The 22,489-nt window shown below is 44.6% G+C and overlaps 1 protein-coding gene across 4 annotated transcripts in view; it reads left to right on the forward strand.

Annotated features, from left to right (window-relative positions):
- The window catches only part of LOC139057690 (acid phosphatase type 7), a 297,629-nt gene that overhangs the window by 35,841 nt on the left and 239,299 nt on the right, over positions 1-22,489 (forward strand). For all 4 annotated transcript variants that reach the window (XM_070536425.1, XM_070536423.1, XM_070536424.1 and 1 more), the window contains exon 2: positions 9,921-10,115. In XM_070536425.1, the coding sequence (XP_070392526.1) occupies positions 9,921-10,115 (195 nt within the window). The remainder of the gene's footprint in view (positions 1-9,920; positions 10,116-22,489) is intronic.

A 22,489-nucleotide genomic window follows, 5' to 3' on the forward strand; every position in this document is an offset into this window, starting at 1 on the left:
ACGAGCTATGGAAAGAAGAATGATAGGTGTAACGTTAATGGATAAGAAAAGAGCAGATTGGGTCAGGGAACAAACGCGAGTTAATAACATCTCAGTTGAAATCAAGAAAAAGAAATGGGCATGGGCAGGACATGTAATGAGGAGGGAACATAAACGATGGTCATTAAGGGTTATGGCCTGGATCCCAAGGAAAGGGAAGCGTAGCAGGGGGCGGCAGAAAATTAGGTGGGCGGATGAGATTAAGAAGTTCGCAGGGACGGCTTGGCCAGAATTAGTACATGACCGGGGTTGTTGGAGAAATAGGGGAGAGGCCTTTGACCTGCAGAGGGCGTAACCAGGCTAATGATGATGATGATGATGATGATGATTCTTCCTGAGCTTTGGAAGCAGGCGAAAGTGATTCCACCACATAAGTCAGGTAATAAGTATTCATCACTTAATTTTCGCCCCATTTCTCTTACCAGCATGATTTGCAAAATTCACGAACCTGAAATCTATTCACATCTCCCTAGCTTCTTCACTTCGAATTTCTTTTTTAATTAGGCACAATAAGGTTTTAGGAAGTCGTACTCTTGCCAGACTCAGCTATTGCGTTTATTCACTCCATGCTCACTGTTATCGACAATAGTTCTTTAGTTGTTTGCATTTTCGTGGATTTCTTTAAATAATTTGATGCAATCAACCACTGCCTTCTTTTAAAACTCCGGTGCCTCAATATTGACGTATATGTTCTCAGCTCGATATAATTATTTTTTAAGGGACGGTCGCAGTAATTGTTCACTAAAAATAGTAATTCGTCGTTAACATCTGTCGCGTCAGGTGCACCACAGGAGTGAGTCTTGCGCCCTCTTCTCTTATCACTTTACGCTATTTACCTCTCGAACTGCTTGACTTTGATACGTATTCGCCGACGACTGCATTATTTATCGCGAAACAGCGGGCGCTTCCAATGATTCTGCTTTTCAAGTTCACCTAATTGACCTAAATAGTGTCATATAGGGGCCATAGATTTAAATGTTACAAACTCTGAAGTTATGCGGCTATCGCGCAATATTCTCACTACTCCTGCTTGGTAAGAATTAAATTATATTCCTTTAGACCCCGTTACATCTTACAGAGGTAACAGGGTCTAATATACGTAAGTGTCTAGATACGTAGGTGTCAATATAACTAATAACTTTAGCTGGAAGCATCATATTGAGCACATCATTAACAATAGTTATCGTATGCTTAGTTACCTGCACCAAATTTTTTTCGAAAGCACCTAATGCTACTAAACTGACTATGTACAAGACATTAGGATGTTAATATAAGAATATGCTTCTGCAGTTTGGGACCCTGGTTTCACGAACTTAACGTCCTCACTCGAGATGGTCCAGAATAATTTGGCGCGGTTCATTCCTTCGAATTACAACCGGACTGGAACCATCAGTTCTATAAGCCGTCTCTTGAGCTCCGTAGCACAGTAGCATGCCCCTTAGCCTTTTCACAAAATTTTTCGTCACGACCAAATGAAGCATGCTTTTTAGCGCTCATCCCGCATCGACCATCCTTACGAAGTAAATGCCTTAAGTTGCAAAAGGGATGCCATTTTCACTCTTTTATACCTCGTATATCGACAGAATGCAATCGCCTGTCCCTCGACGCGGCAGTAATACCAAATCGCGACTGATCTCATTCATCTCTCGTGCGATATCTTCATGCTGATCCCTGCCACTTGCTTTGACTCCTTGGGGCAGTTATCAGGTCCTCAGGGCATTGTATTCTCTCTGTCTCTCTGTCTATGTGTATATATACATATATATATATATATATATACATATATACATATAGACATATACATATAGACATATACATATATACATATATATATATATATATATATATATATATATATATATGTATATATATATGTAGTAGGCAAAGAGGGTTTCTTCAGGCTACCTTTCAAACGTAAAGAACTTGAGTGGTGCTACAAGGTAAACAGAACAAGTATTTCATTTCGACAGTTTCGATCGGTGGACCGATCTTCGTCAGGGTTTACAAAAAAATGGCAGTTTGGCCGTGGTAGCGAAGACACCAGACCGGGTACCCGGTCGTTCTTACATACATCAAACCGAGAGGAACAGTTGTGACAGTGATTGATTTTCGGCGCCTTGGCAGATTTACAGCGGCCTTTGGCAGCTATGCAGGGCAAGAGGAAGGCGGAGTCACATGTATCTAGAGCAAGGAGGTGTGTGAGGAAAAAAAAAGAAAAAAAAGGAAAAAGGAAGAGAGAAAGAAAACGGAAAGAAAAAGAAAATAGCACTCAGGAGGAGGGAGACGTAAGACGGAGAGGGAGGGGGGCGGGAAGTAGCGGCAGCTAGGTTCCCGTGCACCCGAGGCAAGGAGGGAGAAAGCGGTCGCTCCGCAGCTCCAGTGCGTGGGTTGCCGTTGTAGCGGGAGCGGGTGGCGGGGGGCACAATAGAGAAGGGGCCCAGAAGGAAGACAGAAGAGCGGCAACTTGTAGAAAGAAACACAGTGTCACAGTACAAATATACAAGGCACGGCCCGTTCCGGCAGCTTTGTGGTCCAGCTACGGTGCGAAAAAAAGAAAAAAAAAATAGTTCCAAAAAAGAATATATGCATGGGATTCGCAAAGCAAGTGCGCCCATGGGCTTAGATTTAGGGAGCCGAGTTAAATAGCCTCCTTGTGGTCCAATTTTTGAACGTTTAACAGACAACTGACATCAAGTCAGCACGTGCGTATTTCAGGAAGGGCAATAGGTCACTCCGAATGACCACTTCAGTGGCAGGGTCCAGGGAACTGAATTTATTGGTTTTCCACTCGCCCCCTTGAGGCGCATGCGGAGGGGTGAGCAAGCAGTGAATAGCCAGCGTCTCAATTTTAGAGTACATAGAATGTATTCGCGTTTCCCACGCGCTTTCACGGCATATCCCGGAGGCACGTCATCCGCCCCGGACTCTCATTAATTCCTTTAGTGTACGTTCCAAATTTATGGATGAAAAAAGATTCTCTCTGCTCGCGTGCACGGGTGTGTTGGAAACCAGATTGCAAGAGCACAACGCTCACGCGTTCAAAGGAGTGATCTGGCAGCCGAACGTGCCTGGAGAAGGGTAAATTGGGGAGACTTTTCGCATGCGCGCGGTGATTGTTAAACCGCAGGCGAAAAGGGGTCTCTGTTTGGCCAATATATTCCTGCTTACACACCTCGCATCGAATTTTGTACACGACGTTACTGGAATCACAGTCAAGATTTTCGGTAATTTTATATACGAAGGGCGAGTTCGATGCTTCAGCCATGTCTGCTGTTGTCATGTGACGGCATACCTTGCAACGAGGTTTCCCACACGGTCGACAGCCCTTGGGCGTGTTTGACTTCTGTGTCCTCGCCCTGACTAAAAAATCCCTTAAATTTTTGTTTCTTCTATACACAACCCGAGGCGGCTGCTTGAAGATAGTAGCGAGTCGGATGCTCTGTTTCATGATATTAAAATGGCGGGTGAGAATGGCATTGACCCGCGGAGCACCGGCGGTGTATGTGAGGACCAAGTTTGGATCTGATTGTGTATTAGTATTGCTAACCTTTTCTCCCATTATCTGTGCTCGATCTAAGCTGCGGGCGCGTTCAATGGCATCGTCTACTATTTTCGGAGGATATTTTTGGCGTATGAGAGCAGATTTCAGTTCCTCCGCGTGTCGCTCAAATTGCGCAGATTCGGAACAGACTCTTCTGTATCTGTGGGCCTGGGAGTAGGGAATGCCTGTTTTGCAGTGGTGGGGGTGGCTACTATAAAAATGCAGATATTGCTGACGATCTGTCGGCTTTTTGTATAGGGACGTGGAAATGCGACCGCCCCTCAGTGACAGAGTGACGTCGAGGAAGTGAATACTATTTTGGGAGAAGTTGTGCGTAAAGCAGATTGACGGGTGCAGAGAATTAAAATTGGAAATGAAGTTTAAGAGACTTTGTTCATTGTCGGCCCACACAAAGAAAATGTCATCCAGGAATCGCTTATAAAATATTGGTTTTATGGCCGAGTTTGCGAGGAACGGTATTTCTAAAGATGCCATAAAGATATTTGCATAATTTGGCGCCATCTTCGTACCCATGACGGTTCCACTGATTTGCAAATAATGCTTGTCCTCGAACTCAAAGTGATTATATTTCAGTACTAGATTTAAAAGAGTCTCAACTGTGTCTTTATCTAATTGCCTAGATTGGCTGGAGTCAGCGTAAGCTGAAACTGCGGATGCTATGCCCTCGGCGTGAGGTATGTTGGTGTACAAAGATGCGACATCCATAGTGACCAAGTAACCCCCCGCCGGTACCGTCAGGTTTGATACCTCCCGAAGGAAATGATTTGTGTCTTTAATGTACGAGGGAAATGAAGATGGGATGTCCTTCATGAGACTGTCAATAAAGCTGGATATCTTCTCAGTCACTGTGCCATTACTGGAAACGATAGGCCGACCGGGATTGTTTATTTTGTGGATTTTGGGTAGTAGGTAGAAACGGCCGGGGCCAGAGTTTCTTGGTATCAATGCTTTGAGCGTCTTATCGGTTATCTGCCCTGCCTTGCGCAGAGTGGTTAGGGCGTCCTTTATTTCGCTTTCAAATTTCTCGGTAGGATTGCTTGGGAGTTCTCTGTAAAATTTAGAGTTTCGCAGTTGACGGAATCCTTCGGCTATGTAAACATTCCGGTCAAGTACCACCACTGCACCACCCTTGTCCGCTGGCTTAATGACAATTGTCTGATCATCACGTAGAGTTCGCAGTGCCTGCTCTTCCTCTTTTGAGAGGTTACTGCGGATGGGACGATGCCTCTCGTACTCTTTTATAATGTCTTTTTGAACCGCACAAATATACATGTCCAAGTATTTGTCGCGTGCCTCGCCAGGTGTCCATGTTGTCACTTTTGGACTTTGTGCCACGCTCCGTGACCACCTTGGTGCTACATGTGGGTACGAACGACCTCACCTCTCAGTGAGGCAGCATGGTCTTCCAGCGGTATAGAAAGCTGCTGGACACAATTCGCAAGCTGCGCCCGGAAATCAAGAAGTTGTTCGCCAGCTTGGTGCTGCCGAGAACACCAAACCGCCGCCGAGCGTGTCGCAACAGACGGTACATCGAGCGCTTCAACAAGGAGGCATGTCACTTCAATGCCTTGCTGCGAAATCACTGCCGGCGGACAAGGAACGCCATCTACCTTGACCACGAGTTCCAGTGGCTGCCCCCAGGCAGAGTACTCGCATCTGATGGGGTGCACCCCAGCTTCGAGGGGGTGGCCATCATTGCCAGTCACCTGAGGTGCGTGCTCCTGCGGGGCCGCGGACGGTTGCATGGATCGTGGCGTGATCACACCTCGAATGGTTACGCCAGGCCCATGCGGCGGAGCTCACCATACCATCCGGGCGATGCCCAGGCTGCCCCCTGTGACGGGTCGGACCAACACGCTGCACGTGCCCGGAGCTCAGGCACGACCAGGGGCGCCGGTTGCCGGGAGGGCAGCGGACACCGCGGAGATCGCCCCACCTACGCCGAGGCTGTCGGCTGCGCAGCGCCAACGCCGAGAGATTGACTGGCCAACACTTCAGGTACGGCGCGATCCGGCACTTTTTGGTCCCGCGAGTTCATGACGTTGCGTAAGACAATTGACAAGCGTGTGCGATTTGAGATGCATGCCTCTAATATGAATAAATATTTAGCCTCGCGCGTCGCACCGAAGGGTCTCCAGGTAAAACACAAGCTGGCAATGGACACCTTTGACGAAAAAGAAAGAGAGCAGTGGAATGCTATACTACGGGAGGCCTCGCTTGGGCTCACTCGTCTGGTGGCACAACATAGCGTGCGTAGAGCATCGCAGCTTAAAAACGAGGAGCAGCTTCTGTTGTGTCAGTCAAAGCTCACTGAATTGGAAGCGCTGGAACTGGTAAAGTACGAGGGAAGGAAAAATTTCAATATCCAAGAACACACAAAGAAAGAAACGGGAGCGTGACAATATCCCAACGGTCATCAGAGCTGATTCTCAAAGCCAAAACCCTGAATCCGAGGCGACCGATTGTTCTGAAGTAATCAGTGGAAAAAAGCACGAGACAGTGGGCAACACCTCAAATGTCATAAATTTGTCGAGTGGCCCATTGTCGAGTGCGCAACTAAATCTCCTTTCGAAAGGTCTAACTTTTTGTCCGGCGTCAGGAAGGATGAACGAGTTTCAATTGCTTCAAGATTTGGATGACTTCGCGAGAAATTTGCGACTACGGGAGTACTTTTATGATCGAAAAACTACAGAAGGGTGTCTTGACCAGCTACCTGAACTCTCCGAAAAATCATGGACACCTGGCGAGGCACGCGACAAATACTTGGACATGTATATTTGTGCGGTTCAAAAAGACATTATAAAAGAGTACGAGAGGCATCGTCCCATCCGCAGTAACCTCTCAAAAGAGGAAGAGCAGGCACTGCGAACTCTACGTGATGATCAGACAATTGTCATTAAGCCAGCGGACAAGGGTGGTGCAGTGGTGGTACTTGACCGGAATGTTTACATAGCCGAAGGATTCCGTCAACTAGGAAACTCTAAATTTTACAGAGAACTCCCAAGCAATCCTACAGAGAAATTTGAAAGCGAAATAAAGGACGCCCTAACCACTCTGCGCAAGGCAGGGCAGATAACCGATAAGACGCTCAAAGCATTGATACCAAGAAACTCTGGCCCCGGCCGTTTCTACCTACTACCCAAAATCCACAAAATCAACAATCCCGGTCGGCCTATCGTTTCCAGTAATGGCACAGTGACTGAGAAAATATCCAGCTTTATTGACAGTCTCATTAAGGACATCCCATCTTCATTTCCCTCGTACATTAAAGACGCAAATCATTTCCTTCGGGAGGTATCAAACCTGAGGGTACCGGCGGGGGGTTACTTGGTCACTATGGATGTCGCATCTTTGTACACCAACATACCTCACGCCGAGGGCATAGCATCCGCAGTTTCAGCTTACGCTGACTCCAGCCAATCTAGGCAATTAGATAAAGACACAGTTGAGACTCTTTTAAATCTAGTACTGAAATATAATCACTTTGAGTTCGAGGACAAGCATTATTTGCAAATCAGTGGAACCGTCATGGGTACGAAGATGGCGCCAAATTATGCAAATATCTTTATGGCATCTTTAGAAATACCGTTCCTCGCAAACTCGGCCATAAAACCAATATTTTATAAGCGATTCCTGGATGACATTTTCTTTGTGTGGGCCGACAATGAACAAAGTCTCTTAAACTTCATTTCCAATTTTAATTCTCTGCACCCGTCAATCTGCTTTACGCACAACTTCTCCCAAAATAGTATTCACTTCCTCGACGTCACTCTGTCACTGAGGGGCGGTCGCATTTCCACGTCCCTATACAAAAAGCCGACAGATCGTCAGCAATATCTGCATTTTTATAGTAGCCACCCCCACCACTGCAAAACAGGCATTCCCTACTCCCAGGCCCACAGATACAGAAGAGTCTGTTCCGAATCTGCGCAATTTGAGCGACACGCGGAGGAACTGAAATCTGCTCTCATACGCCAAAAATATCCTCCGAAAATAGTAGACGATGCCATTGAACGCGCCCGCAGCTTAGATCGAGCACAGATAATGGGAGAAAAGGTTAGCAATACTAATACACAATCAGATCCAAACTTGGTCCTCACATACACCGCCGGTGCTCCGCGGGTCAATGCCATTCTCACCCGCCATTTTAATATCATGAAACAGAGCATCCGACTCGCTACTATCTTCAAGCAGCCGCCTCGGGTTGTGTATAGAAGAAACAAAAATTTAAGGGATTTTTTAGTCAGGGCGAGGACACAGAAGTCAAACACGCCCAAGGGCTGTCGACCGTGTGGGAAACCTCGTTGCAAGGTATGCCGTCACATGACAACAGCAGACATGGCTGAAGCATCGAACTCGCCCTTCGTATATAAAATTACCGAAAATCTTGACTGTGATTCCAGTAACGTCGTGTACAAAATTCGATGCGAGGTGTGTAAGCAGGAATATATTGGCCAAACAGAGACCCCTTTTCGCCTGCGGTTTAACAATCACCGCGCGCATGTGAAAAGTCTCCCCAATTTACCCTTCTCCAGGCACGTTCGGCTGCCAGATCACTCCTTTGAACGCGTGAGCGTTGTGCTCTTGCAATCTGGTTTCCAACACACCCGTGCACGCGAGCAGAGAGAATCTTTTTTCATCCATAAATTTGGAACGTACACTAAAGGAATTAATGAGAGTCCGGGGCGGATGACGTGCCTCCGGGATATGCCGTGAAAGCGCGTGGGAAACGCGAATACATTCTATGTACTCTAAAATTGAGACGCTGGCTATTCACTGCTTGCTCACCCCTCCGCATGCGCCTCAAGGGGGCGAGTGGAAAACCAATAAATTCAGTTCCCTGGACCCTGCCACTGAAGTGGTCATTCGGAGTGACCTATTGCCCTTCCTGAAATACGCACGTGCTGACTTGATGTCAGTTGTCTGTTAAACGTTCAAAAATTGGACCACAAGGAGGCTATTTAACTCGGCTCCCTAAATCTAAGCCCATGGGCGCACTTGCTTTGCGAATCCCATGCATATATTCTTTTTTGGAACTATTTTTTTTTTTCTTTTTTTCGCACCGTAGCTGGACCACAAAGCTGCCGGAACGGGCCGTGCCTTGTATATTTGTACTGTGACACTGTGTTTCTTTCTACAAGTTGCCGCTCTTCTGTCTTCCTTCTGGGCCCCTTCTCTATTGTGCCCCCCGCCACCCGCTCCTGCTACAACGGCAGCCCACGCACTGGAGCTGCGGAGCGACCGCTTTCTCCCTCCTTGCCTCGGGTGCACGGGAACCTAGCTGCCGCTACTTCCCGCCCCCCTCCCTCTCCGTCTTACGTCTCCCTCCTCCTGAGTGCTATTTTCTTTTTCTTTCCGTTTTCTTTCTCTCTTCCTTTTTCCTTTTTTTTCTTTTTTTTTCCTCACACACCTCCTTGCTCTAGATACATGTGACTCCGCCTTCCTCTTGCCCTGCATAGCTGCCAAAGGCCGCTGTAAATCTGCCAAGGCGCCGAAAATCAATCACTGTCACAACTGTTCCTCTCGGTTTGATGTATGTAAGAACGACCGGGTACCCGGTCTGGTGTCTTCCCTACCACGGCCAAACTGCCATTTTTTTGTAAACCCTGACGAATATCGGTCCACCGATCGAAACTGTCGAAATTAAATACTTGTTCTGTTTACCTTGTAGCACCACTCAAGTTCTTTATATATATATATATATATATATATATATCCGCTCATGGTTGATGTTTGCTCCACTCTGTAGCACTGTTGCACATCACGGGTTATTGTATTTATCAGTTGCTTATGATGTATTTGTATCTGTATTTTTTCCTGCAGTCGCATTTCTGTGTTTCGTTTTGTTTCATCAGTCTTAATTGTGTTTTGTTAATTTTTCCCTATATGTTATGTACCAGCCCCCTCTGCAGCGTATGCGCTTGAGGATAGCAAAATGAAAAAAATTTAAAAAATGAGAAAGTGCTTTGTCGGTGTGTACGCTATTATGCTTGACACTCTATGGTAAATTTTATAAGTATTTAGATTTTGAGCACTTGCATCACAAGCGCTAGCTGTCATATGTCTGCCAATTTTGATTTTTGTAATCTGTGTCGTTACAATACACCACTGCGCGAAAGAGAGCATGGTAGTAATTGAGCGTTATTGCATTACAATGCACTTTGAGATACCAAAGGTACTATATTTATTTAGGACGATTGTTACCAGGAAATCATTTCTAGTGAGGATTCGAGTGATGGAATAGTACTCCTAAGCCCATTTGTAAACGCGGCAATTTTAAGATGTTGTAGTTCAGCGACAGGTTGATGTGCCTGCGCAGCCCTTCCTACGCAGATGCTGGTCACGTGGACAACTTTCGACCCGACCAACGATTCCGTGGTGGAGTTCGGCGAAGACGGCCTGGACAGGCAAGCCACGGGCCAAAGCACCAAGTTCTACGACGGCGGCTCCGAGAGGAGGCTCATCTATATCCACAGGGTCCTGCTGGAAGACCTCACGCCCGGGGCGTTTTACGGTGAGCATATGCGCACACATGAAAATCCGCACGGAGGACACGGGGTGATACGTCAGAGCAGACTCTTACCACATTAGTCCACACGATTGTACGTAAACGGCAGGGATGGGAAAAACTTTGCATTCACTACAATTGGATGTGCCCGACATACGGAGGTCTGCAGGTCCAAGGTAAAGCCAATAGAAGAAAGCACATACGTGGCATTACGCCAAGTGCACATTATTCAAATGTGCAAAAAAAGAAGTTCCTTTTCTAAAAAATGAAGTGGTGAAAAATGAAGCAAGAAAAATAACATTATGTACTCTGAGCGTAAGCTGAAACGCGAACAATTCTAAAAGTACCTCTATGCCGTTTCCCGCTTACACTTTCAACTGCATTTCTAAAAGCTAAGTATTTGAAACTCCAAAATGTACACCTGAGTGACGCAGCGATTACACGCGTCCACTTTTATGGAAATACACTTAACAGACCTTCCGATCAGTTATTTGCAGTTCGCGTTTCCATAAGTACTACTGATGCATTCAAAGCAGCTTCTTCGCTAGATATTAATTTGTACTGTGGGCGTATTACTTATTCCATACTGTATGTTCTCAGCAATTCTTGTTCCTTACTGTTATTTTGTAATTAGATTTGCCATTGCTGTTATTATTGTTATTCTGTTAATCGTGATAAGCACAACTTATTATTATTATTATTATTATTATTATTATTATTATTATTATTATTATTATTATTATTATTATTATTATTATTATTATTATTTAACACGCCCAGAAATAATCCTAAAGCCTGAGTGCTGGCACACGCATACATTAAAATCCAAAACGAACAACCAAGAACACTGCTGGGGAACATAATTTAAATAGAAGCAATGAGTAAAAAGAACAATTGTGAAAAGAATAGAGTAGATCAAATAAAGCACAATGTAAATAAAGAAGGAAAAGGAGGAGAAGAGCAGGTTAACAATGCATAAAACTATCACATAAGGCAAAGCTGCGAAAGGGACGATGACATTGAGTAATGAAAAATATCAAAATCATGAAATTAAGCGTTATAAAGACACTATTCTGTGGACAGCTGCGTGTTGTTGAAGACTGACAGAAACATGGAAAGGTCTATGTTCTATGGTGATCTTGCGTGGAATACGTAGGACGATACAAATGGGGAGCTCGAGACACGTGAGGATACCGTGAAGGGGTTTGAACAGAAACGGAAGCTCAGCGCAATTACGTCGGGAGCGAAGTAAGGGCAACGACAATAATCTGGCAGTGTTACAACAAGGTACAATGTCAGTGTTTGCAAAGAAGTGATGATATATGCTTAGACACGTTTTCTGGGCCTAGTCTAAAGTGTCCCTAAATGTCAATCTAAACTTTCTAAATATTGGATCTGGAGAAGCCATTCCAGACGACCAAAGCTCATTCAAGTTGAGGAAGACAGACAGCTGTGTGTAACTTGCGGAACGGTGTAGATGCCTTGAATTCCCTCGATAGTTTGCAAACAGAGCCAGGAGAATGCATACCGCGCATAGCAACGCCTTTAGAGTGAGCAGAAAAGTGTAAGGTTGCATCAAAAAGTACACCAAGATAATTGATCTCACAGACCTCACACAACGGTACGGAATCCACAGAATAAGAAAAATAAATGCCTGCTGTTTTGCGTGTGAAAGTCGTGGTCTGGGTTTAGCTGCATTCAAGGAGAGATTATTATCTTTGCAACATTTAGTAATGGAAAGAAAGTCCAATTGCAGGGTGCGACAGTCATATACAGCGTAAACATTTGATATCATAGGCATATAGAAGAAAAGAAGAGTTCCGAAAAACGGAAAGAACGTCATTCTTAAACATTTTAAAAAAGTAGTGATCCTAATACAGATTCTTGAAGCACGCCGATAGTTGCCATGTAAACAGAAGACGTTTGGTCATTGACGTTAATATAACATGATCTTTGGAGAAGATAGCTGCGCAATAGATTGACAATTGACGAGTCAACATCACAGTTTGCAAGCTTCATCAGCAGCAGTGGGTGGCAGGCTACATCAAAGGCTTTACTAGGGCCCCTAGTGAACAGCGTCAACTTCCCCCTTTGAAATACCAGCGTGGAGATCTGTGCCATGAAACATGCGAGATTTGGGATGCTGGAGCGGCCGGTGAGAAATCTATGGTGATTTGCAATGGGTTGGTTCTTCACAGTACAGGACAATAAGTTATGAAGAGCAAGCTCAAAAATCCTAAACGAGGAACAGAGAAGAAAAATCGGGCGATAATCAAGGCATCGATTTACAGCGAGACTTAAATGCAAGAAATACGCGAGCAGTTTACCACATAAGAGGGAAAGTGGAAGTAGTTAAAGAGTAATCAAATATAGATATCAGTACTGGAGCTAATATAATGCCGTAAACATTTAGAATAGCGGTAGCGATGCCATCGCGGCAGCAGGAAAGGGAAGTATTCAAGAGCTTAAGGCATCCGTGGATCAGCGTTTCGTCGAACAACACAGTACTAGATGCAGGAACCGTTCTGTGCTTATGACTGACTCCATTGTTGAGACCTGCAGCTTCATTTAATTTTGAATAATAATAATAATAATAATAATAATAATAATAATAATAATAATAATAATAATAATAATAATAATAATAATAATAATAATAAATTTATTATCAAATCTGCAAGTATAAATACAGAAATCGGGTTCGCCTAAGCCATCACAGTGGCTTGTCACGCGAAACCCGGCAGTCAATAACAAGACTCATCCACAAACTGACTTTTCTTTCTTTTGCCAGAAAAACAAAACAAAAACATATTGAAAACTAAGGTAGCGAGTGATAAAGTACCAAGCAAAAAAAAAAGAAGTGAATCACGAAAAAACAACAACAAAGAAAAAGAGAAGCGAAGAAACGACCAGAGCGAAAACATGTTTAAACAATGACAGGAGAAATAAAACTACGACGCCTATAATCATTCTGTGTACAATGCCCGTAAAGTTTTGCGAATGTCGCGTACAGACTTACAGGAAGAAATTTCAGAAGGCAGTGCATTGAATATATCTGGAACATAAAAGGCTCGAGTATATCTGCCAAATCTGGTTCGTGTGTGAGGAATTGAAAAAGCAGGTGCACGCCGTAAAGGACGGCAAGGCACAGTGGGGATTTTAAATGTATCCGACCAGAAGTGTTTCAATACCACTGTTTGAACAAACAGTGAGCGCATATTCGGCATTTTTAGCATCTGAAAAAGGTTCATCCCTTGTGGTCTGTGTGCGTCATAAGTAACACTTTTTAACATACATTTTAGCAACCTATTTACACAGTGATGCCATATACTAGAACAATGTGCAAATGTTGTAATACCATGTCTGAGCACACTGTAGGCTAACGAGTGGACCAAAAGTTTCCTAACAGACAAGGGTAAAAACACTTTGATGCGGTACAGTAAACAGACGATTTTACGAAGTTTGGCACATATGTAAGACAAGTGAGCAGAAAAAAGAAGACTAGAATCAAACCATATGCCCAAATACTTCACAGAGTCCGAAAATTTTATTGGAGGGCAGGAACAATTAATACATCGAGAGCTGTACAGATAAAGTGAAGAAGAAAGTGAAACACGTTTCAGAGGGCTATGGAAGCCAACCAACTTTGATTTAGAATGATTGATGTCAATTACATTTGCACCAAAATAATCCATTCATTTCCCGACGTCGTTTTGAAGAATTGAGAATGCGTCTGGAAAATTCACATGTGTGGCTAAAATTGCAGTATCATCTGCATATTGAAATAACTTGCAGACAGATAGCACGTTGCACATGTCCTTAACGTATATATTAAAAAGTAAGGGGGACATTATGGAACCTTGTGGCACACCGGCCTTCAGAAAAACACGGGAACTGGACATGTCTGAAATGGAAACAATCTGGGAGCGATCTGTAAGAAAATTGCGTAGCAATCGGAAGAAAGGTCCTCGAAAACCTGAATTGTAGAGTTTCTCTAGCATAATCGAATGGCATACCGTGTCAAAGGCTTTTGCCACATCTAAAAAAAGTGCGCAACAAACAAGATTTTTTTCAAGTGAAGAAAATAAATGGTCACTCAATTCTAATAAAGCCTGAGTGCCCCTTTTTTTCAATAAAACCGTATTGACAGTCGGGAAACCCCCCCGCTTTGTTAATAAAGCTGTTCATTACTAAGAAGACATGTTTTTCTAGAACTTTTGCTATACTAGGCAGGATAGAAATGGGGCCATGATTATGCACACACTTAGCTTCACCACCTTTTAGAAGTGGTCGAACTACGGCCGTTTTTAACCACGTAGGAATACTTCCGCTTTAATTATCCCATTTAGGATTTCTAGCAAGACATTTTTCAGAAAGCCGAAGTTCCTGTAGAGATCAAACATGCGAATTTTATCGATACCTGGTGATTGATGCCTGCCAAAGGTGCCCAATAACGAGTAAAGCTCTTCTTCTGTCAAAGTGGGCAGGAAAGCGGATTCAATTACAGGAGTTGCAGTGCTGCCAGTGTAGCATGATTGCTTAGATACCCCAGAAAACTGAGAGAAAAATTGGTTAAAATTGTCAACGACTGTTGATAAATCTGAACCAAAATGATTCTGAATATCTTTAGCCGAATTTGAAGGCAGTCCTCTCACCTCGTTTATCAGAGACCATGTTTTCTTAGGATTTCTACGAGATTCATAAAAGCGGTTTCTGTTGTACGAACGCTTGGCTGCACGAATAAGGGCATTTACTTTATTTCGAGAAGTTTTAAATTGTGCACGCAAAATGCAATTATTAGGCGAACGTCTGCACCATTGCCAAAGCAGGTCTTTTTCTTTGATAGCGGATAATATCATGCTGTTCAACCAGGGCTGGTTCGGGTGGCGTTGGCGAACGTAAATTATCCTTTCACTGGACTTATATATAATGTCCATCGAACGTGAAAATTCATTATATAGCTCGAGCCTGTCGGTATTTTCAAGCAGGCCTGACCAATCGAACAAGGCGACCAGTTTATCAAAAGTAGCCGTATCGGTAATAGCGTGGCAAGTGTTGGGGCTAGAACATGATAACGACCGAGAAGGGAAGCGTAACTGACAAGCTATGAAGTAATGGTCGGCAACTTTCTGTTGTAACACGACACCATGAACTGAAACAGACTCCGTGCGGATGTTGAAGTGATCAATACAAGACTTTACTAAATTATTAAGAAGCAATTCTTCCCTAGTTGGAAGATCAATAATACTTTCAAGGCCATATTTTGCAATGATATCTAAGTAATCGCATACCGTGGTTGCAATGGGATTAAGAATATCCATATTGAAATCGCCTACTAGGCATATGTTAGGAACTAACGTCGTTCTTTGTAAATGAGCCTCCAGCTCATTGAGAAACAAGGGCAGGTTACTTGAGGGTGGTCTATATATTGCCAGGAGTGAAATATGACTAAGTTGGTTCGAAATGTTCAGTGCCAAAGATTCCGCACTAGAAAAATTAGCCGCTACCTGTTCCACACTCGAAGTATCCTGTACGAAAATTGCTATCCCTCCGCCTCTTTGAGTGTCTCGAGTGAACCAAAAGGAAACGAATCCTGGAAGAGTGAACAGGTTAGTCTCGGACGAGCATATATTTATTTCAGTAAGAACAAAAACGTCCACTTTATGTAAAATGCTATCAACGTAAGTACAAAATGTGTCCCAATGCTTTCGCAAGCTGCGGATATTAACGTGAACTGTGTTAACTGTTGATGGAAAGGAAAACTGACGAACAAGTGCTTCAAAGTCAACCAAACTCTCGCACAGAGCCATGAGGTTGTTTTGAAAAAGATAGCCGTAGTGAATGATAGGCCGATTTGAACCAATTACGTTAGGCGCAATAGATCATTCACGTCGTTCACACGGATTAAAGAGGCACCATCCTCCTTCTCAGCAAACACGTTTCCGTCCTTTGTCCAAACATACTTATATTTCTTTTCCTTTCCCTTTTTCCTGGCAAGCCAGAACAGTTCGCGGTTTGCTGCTGTAAGGTTCTCATTAAAGTAAAGTGTGTGGTCAGTATCAGTTTCGCATAAGTTCTGCAGTTTATGGCAACAAGCCCTCCACATTTCCTTTACAGATACCGAAGCAAATTTAATCAGAACGACTGGACTATAATCTTTCTTTTTGCTCGGTAAGCGATGGATGGCAAGAATGTCAGAGCTGTCGAAGTCTTTGATGGTCAATGTTTTTGCCAGATTCGCCGCAACAGCGCGCAAGTCCTCATTAGGTGCAGCAGAAAGGCCGTGGATTTCGAGGTTTGAACGGCGTCTGTACTGCTCCTGTTTGTTCATTTCAGTTTTCAAAGACTGGATCTCGGTCTCCTGCTCCTGCACTTTGAGCGTGAGTGCTGAAACCTCCGAATTGGCTTGCTTGATTTTTTTTTCATTTGCTTCTAGTCTAACCAGAAAATCGTCGTACTTTGTTGACATGAATGAAACTCAGTTTTCAATCTGATTCACGGAAGACTGTAGAGTGTCGAAAGTCGAAGTCAGCACCAAAAGCTGATCGATTTTAGCAGGAAGTGATAACAATGAATTGATATCAGGTCTAAGGGAAGAGAGACTGTCCAGTTTTTTATTTATAGCTCCTATTTGGCTTTGCAGAGCATCAAGTTCCTCTGTAACAGATGCATCTGCAGCCGAGGGTCGGTTTTTTCCCTGTCGACAATGGCGACATTTCCATGTGTCACGTTTGGACGCACCCATCGAAATGAACGTCGATTCTGCGATTCCTGAACAAGATGAGGGCAAATGAAAGGTTTTTTTACACTCTTTGCAACACATGAAACGGCCATCATCAGGAAGAGGATCAGAGCAATCTGCACAAGACGACATTGGCACGACGCTGTCACAGGCAGATACACCAACCCTAATGCACAAAATATCAGACCCTCTAGAGCAGTCGGCGGCACACAGAAACTAAACAATTCAATTAGGAGCCTTAGCTCACCTGGGCAAAGACAAACGTCAGTTTGTGGCAAAGAATTGCCGCCGACTGCAGAAGGCTGTGGAACAGTCCGTGCTTTTATAGGTGACGGTGAGACGATTATCGGCCCTCTGGTGTCCTGGCTTGTCGGAGGGGGGAGGCAATCTTGCTGCGCAGGCTTGATACCACGATTATCGCACTTGGGTTCTGGCAGAAGATGGCTGCGTGAACCGGGCTGGACGACGCATGATCCTTCGGATTTCCTGGGCAAAGACAAACGTCAGTTTGTGGCAAAGAATTGCCGCCGACTGCAGAAGGCTGTGGAACAGTCCGTGCTTTTATAGGTGACGGTGAGACGATTATCGGCCCTCTGGTGTCCTGGCTTGTTGGAGGGGGGAGGCAATCTTGCTTCGCAGGCTTGATACCACGATTATCGCACTTGGGTTCTGGCGGAAGATGGCTGCGTGAACCGGGCTGGACGACGCATGATCCTTCGGATTTCCTGGGCAAAGACAAACGTCAGTTTGTGGCAAAGAATTGCCGCCGACTGCCGCCGACTGCCAATAATAATAATAATAATAATAATAATAATAATAATAATAATAATAATAATAATAATAATAATAATAATAATAATAAAATTTATTCGTATCAAATACATATATGACGCTGGAGACCAGCGGAAGGAGCTGCGGACATAGACAGCTTGACGAAGCCAGAGGCCTCCACAAAATAGCGGCTGCACAGCTACCTCATGCCATATACATAAATAGTAGTGTGCCTAGAGAAACTTCTAAACAATGAAAAAGTACATATTAAAGTGTGACAATTTAAGGAAGAAAATAAAGAAGAAAAAATAAAGATGGTCTACATTACGCAGCAAATACAAAAACAAAGCTAATGTCACATCTGCGTACATTGGCAGTGGTGAGAAACAAAGGTATTAGGGGGTTTGAACAAATGCTTAATTCCTCGAAAGTTGTGCTCTCTAACGTAAGCTTGTTTCTGTGCAATGTATTTAGGAGTCTTGGTGACTTGTTTTGAACTGTTTGTTGGCCGTATGGTTTTCGTATGTTCAAGTTTTCCAAGGTTCATTATTTATTGCGGGATACACGGTTTTGTTTTCTGCCAGATAAGCCTGTTCCCCCAGAAAGGATGCATCAATTTTTAGTTCTTCCTTATCAGTTTTGCACACTCTATCACCATAGATCCTAGTGGGGTGTAATATATCGTATCTGCGGAACACAGGGGAAGTGTGGGTGTAAATGCAAACACCATCTAAAGCTCATAAAAACTTTTTTCTATTGTCTGCAATTTCTGGAAGTTGACTTGCTTCGTTGTTTCCCATAACATATGGTGATAGTTTAACCTGAATTGAAACAAGGTGTTTTAAATAATTTTCATAATGCTACGTGGTAGGACACTGCGGTTTCAGAAACTTGATGCAACTAACTACGACAGCTCAGTTTGCACGGTGTCAATATATGTATTTGATAGTATCTTTAATGAAAAATTATTCCCAATGTTCTTTAGCTTGATAAAACATCCACTGGAGATCCCTCAATTGACATGTAATAATTATTGTAAAACCTTTGTTTTTAGTGCCACAGAGTACTGCTTTGATCTCGAGACGTTTATTTTTAAGTAGTTTTGGTTAGCCCATTCTTGTAATTGTACTAATAAAAATTCTGCTTCATGAATTAGTTCAGTAGATGATTCTCCTGTTTGAATTTGAGGAACTTGAAATCCCACAAGTAACGCCGGAAGAAGTAAAGAAAGCCTTGGTAGCTATGCAAAGGGGGATGGCAGCTGGGGAGGATCAGGTAGCAGCAGATTTCTTAAAGGATGGTGGGCAGATTGTTCTCCAAAAACTGGCCACCCTGTATATGCGATGCCTCATGACTTCGAGCATACCGGAATCTAGGAAGAACGCTAACATAATCCTGATTCATACGATACGCGACGCCAAAGATTTGAAAAATTATAGGCCGATCAGCTTACTCTCCGCTGCCTACAAAGTATTTACTAAGGTAATTGCAAATAGAATCAGGAACACCTTAGACTTCCGTCAACCAAAGGACCAGGCAGGATTCCGTAAAGGCTACTCAACTACAGACCATATCCACACTATCAATCACGTAATACAGTAATGTGCAGAATATAACCAACCCTTGTATATAGCTTTCATTGATTACGAGAAATCGTTTGATTCAGTCGAAACCTCAGCAGTCATGGAGGCATTACGGAATCAGGGTGTAAACAAGCCGTATGTAAAAATACTGAAATACATCTATAGCGGCTCCACGGCCACCATAGTCCTCCATAAAAAAAAAACCAACAAAATCCCAATAAAGAAAGGCTTTAGGCAGGGAGATACGCTCTCTCCAATGCTATTCGCAGCGTGTTTACAGGAGATATTCAGAGAGCTGGATTGGCAAGAATTGGGAATAAGAGTTAATAAAGAATACCTTAGTAACTTGCCATTCGCTGATGATATTGCCTTGCTTAGTAACTCAGGGGACCAACTGCAATGCATGCTCACTGACCTGGAGGGGCAAAGCAGAAGGGTCGGTCTAAAAATTATTCTGCAGAAAATTAAAGTAATGTTTAACACTCTCGAAAGAGTACAGCAGTTTACTACAGGTACAGGTAGCGAGGCACTGGAAGTGCTAAGGGAATACATCTACTAAGGACAGGTAGTGACTGCGTATCCCGATCATGAGACGGAAATAATCAGAAGAATAAGATTGGGCTGAGGTGCGTTTGGCAGGCATTCTCAGATCATGAACAGCAGGTTGTCATTATCCCTCAAGAGAAAAGTCTATAATAGCTGTGTCTTACCAGTACTCACCTACGGGGCAGAAACCGGGAGGCTTACGAAAAGGGTTCTACTCAAATTGAGGACGACGCAACGAGCTATGGAAAGAAGAATGATAGGTGTAACGTTAAGGGATAAGAAAAGAGCAGATTTGGTGAGGGAACAAACGCGAGTTAATAACATCTCAGTTGAAATCAAGAAAAACAAATGGGTATGGGCAGGACATGTAATGAGGAGGGAACATAACCGATGGTCATTAAGGGTTACGGAATGGATTCCAAGGGAATGGAAGAGTAGCAGTGAGCGGCAGAAAGTTAGGTGGGCGGATGAGATTAAGAGGTTAGCAGGGACAACATGGCCACAATTAGTACATGACCAGGGTAGTTGGAGAAGTATGGGAGAGGCCTTTGGCCTGCAGTGGGCGTAACCAAGCGGATGATGATTATTATTATTATGATAATGATGGTGATGAACATTAATTTGGAAGTGGGCGAGCTTGATAATTGGATTCAGCAAACCTAAATTTTGGACTGGGCTAGCTTGACACTTGGGATGGGCGAACCTAAATTGAGGGGTGCACTAACTTGAAACTATACTATGGGATTAGCTAACTCGAATTAGGGTTTGGGTCCACCAAAATTTAGGCGGACATGATGGTGGGCCAACCTAAATCTGGGGGTAATATCGGGGTCTGCCAGCCGGAATCGGGGGGCAATGCGGGGGTGTGCTAAGTAGCGTAGCTAGGTCGTTTGGCACACGGGGTGCATAAGTCTTCTGTCACCCCCCCCCCCGCAGTTGTAGTCAGGAAGGCGAGGAAATCGAAAATTTCCGGGGAGTATGGGGGGTAATCTTTAAGCACCAGCACAGCCGCCTTGGACACCCGCCCTAGGCCCTGTTAGATATGGAGCTGGTTCCTGCGATTACTTCGAGTTCCCCAGACCACATCGGATTGCAGCACAGCTAATTGAGGAATGCAAAAGCAGGAAAGCGCATTCCAGAGAAGCGGCCGAGCAAACAAGTTTGAGGCAACAAGTTTACGTGCCAACAAGTTTGTGCGCCGCCGGGGTTAGCAGGTGGGCATCCGACAATGAAGCAGGTGCACGAGCGCCCCCCCCGCTCCTTCTCCAGCCTACAAGTGGATTGCCAGTCTGCGTGGCAAGACCGCAGAGAGCCCCGACAGGTGTGCCACGCGACACGGGCGCCTACCATTGGCTGCAAGTGGCGTCATCGGAGTGGACTCTCCCATTGGTCAAACATGACGTGACTTGCAGTGCTCGAAGGGCTTATAAGAAGCCTTCCAGAGAGACCTGAGCATTCTGGGACATGCCCTGATTCCCTGATTCACCTCTCTCGAACTTCTTGCCGCGGGCCGCAGCGTCCGAGTTGCTGCCGGCCCGTAATGAGTGTACGCCTGTTAATTGACGCTCTCGTCCCCTGTACATAATGTAGAATAAATCACTCCCAAGTTTTGTGCTTCCATCCCGAAGTCCTGTCCTTCAACCCCTACATCTGGTGGCAGCGGTGGGATCGCCTCCGAATGCATCAGCTGGTGGCAGCGCTACGGATAAACCTTCGGCAAGAGAGATCCTAAGGAACCGGGAAGAGCGAAGAAGAGAGAGCCTTCGTCGAAAGAGGTCCGAAGAAACTGGGAGTTGCGAAGAAGGAGTGAGCCTTCGACCCAGGGAGTTCGAGGAACCGGGAACAGCGGACAGATGAACCGGATGGCAAGGTGCTGCAACCGTAAGTGAGCGCGTGGTTTTTTTCCTTATGATTCGCCAGACTCAAAGGTTGTGTGTTCAATTTTGATAGTTCTGGGAATCGGGAGTTTGATGCATTGTGTGTTTGCACAAATTAATTAAGGAAAACAGTTTTAACCACCTGTCGGGGCAGCTGCCATGGATCTTAGAAAGTTGACGAGGTTAGACTTGTTGTTGGTGTGCGACGATTTGGGAGTTGAGGCGGACGAACGGATGGAAACGCCAGCTATCATAAAGGCGATTAATGATAGTGGCAATGATGACAAAAGCATTGCGCTTGCTTGGGAGGTGATACAGGAGCCACGGGAGCGTGTGCGTCGTGTACGTTTGCGAGAGCGTCGTGAGCTTAGGAGTGAGCGTCAGCGTGAAGAACGCGAGAATGAACGGAAGCAGGAGCTTCAAAAACTTACTCTGAGGTGTCAGCGTCACGTACGTGAGAATGAACGCGAACGGGAGTATCAGCAACGTAAGCTTGAGCGTGAGGAAAAGTATGAGAGAGAGAAGGCAGCACTGATCACAGAGATACAGCATTGTGATCAGTTATTGGCACAGAAACAACGGCTGTCTGAGAATTCTGTAGGTAGTACAGAGCGAAAGGATGCGGAAGCATCGAGCGGATTTTTGCCAGAAGCCGACGAAAAGAGTAGTGCCTGTGAGATTGGCTGCAGATTCATAAGTGAAGGGAAAAGGCTAGCTGCTAACGATGCCTTAGTGGCAATAGAGGCCGCTAAAGGCCAGAGTGAGAGCGACGAGGTGCTGTGCCAACAGATGACTGTGGAGACAGCTAGGCCAGCTGCGAACAAATTGGCACAGTTACCGCGTGTGTGCGTCGCTAGTAAG

This window comes from Dermacentor albipictus, chromosome 3, assembly GCF_038994185.2.
Source record: "Dermacentor albipictus isolate Rhodes 1998 colony chromosome 3, USDA_Dalb.pri_finalv2, whole genome shotgun sequence".
Lineage (NCBI taxonomy): Eukaryota > Metazoa > Arthropoda > Arachnida > Ixodida > Ixodidae > Dermacentor > Dermacentor albipictus.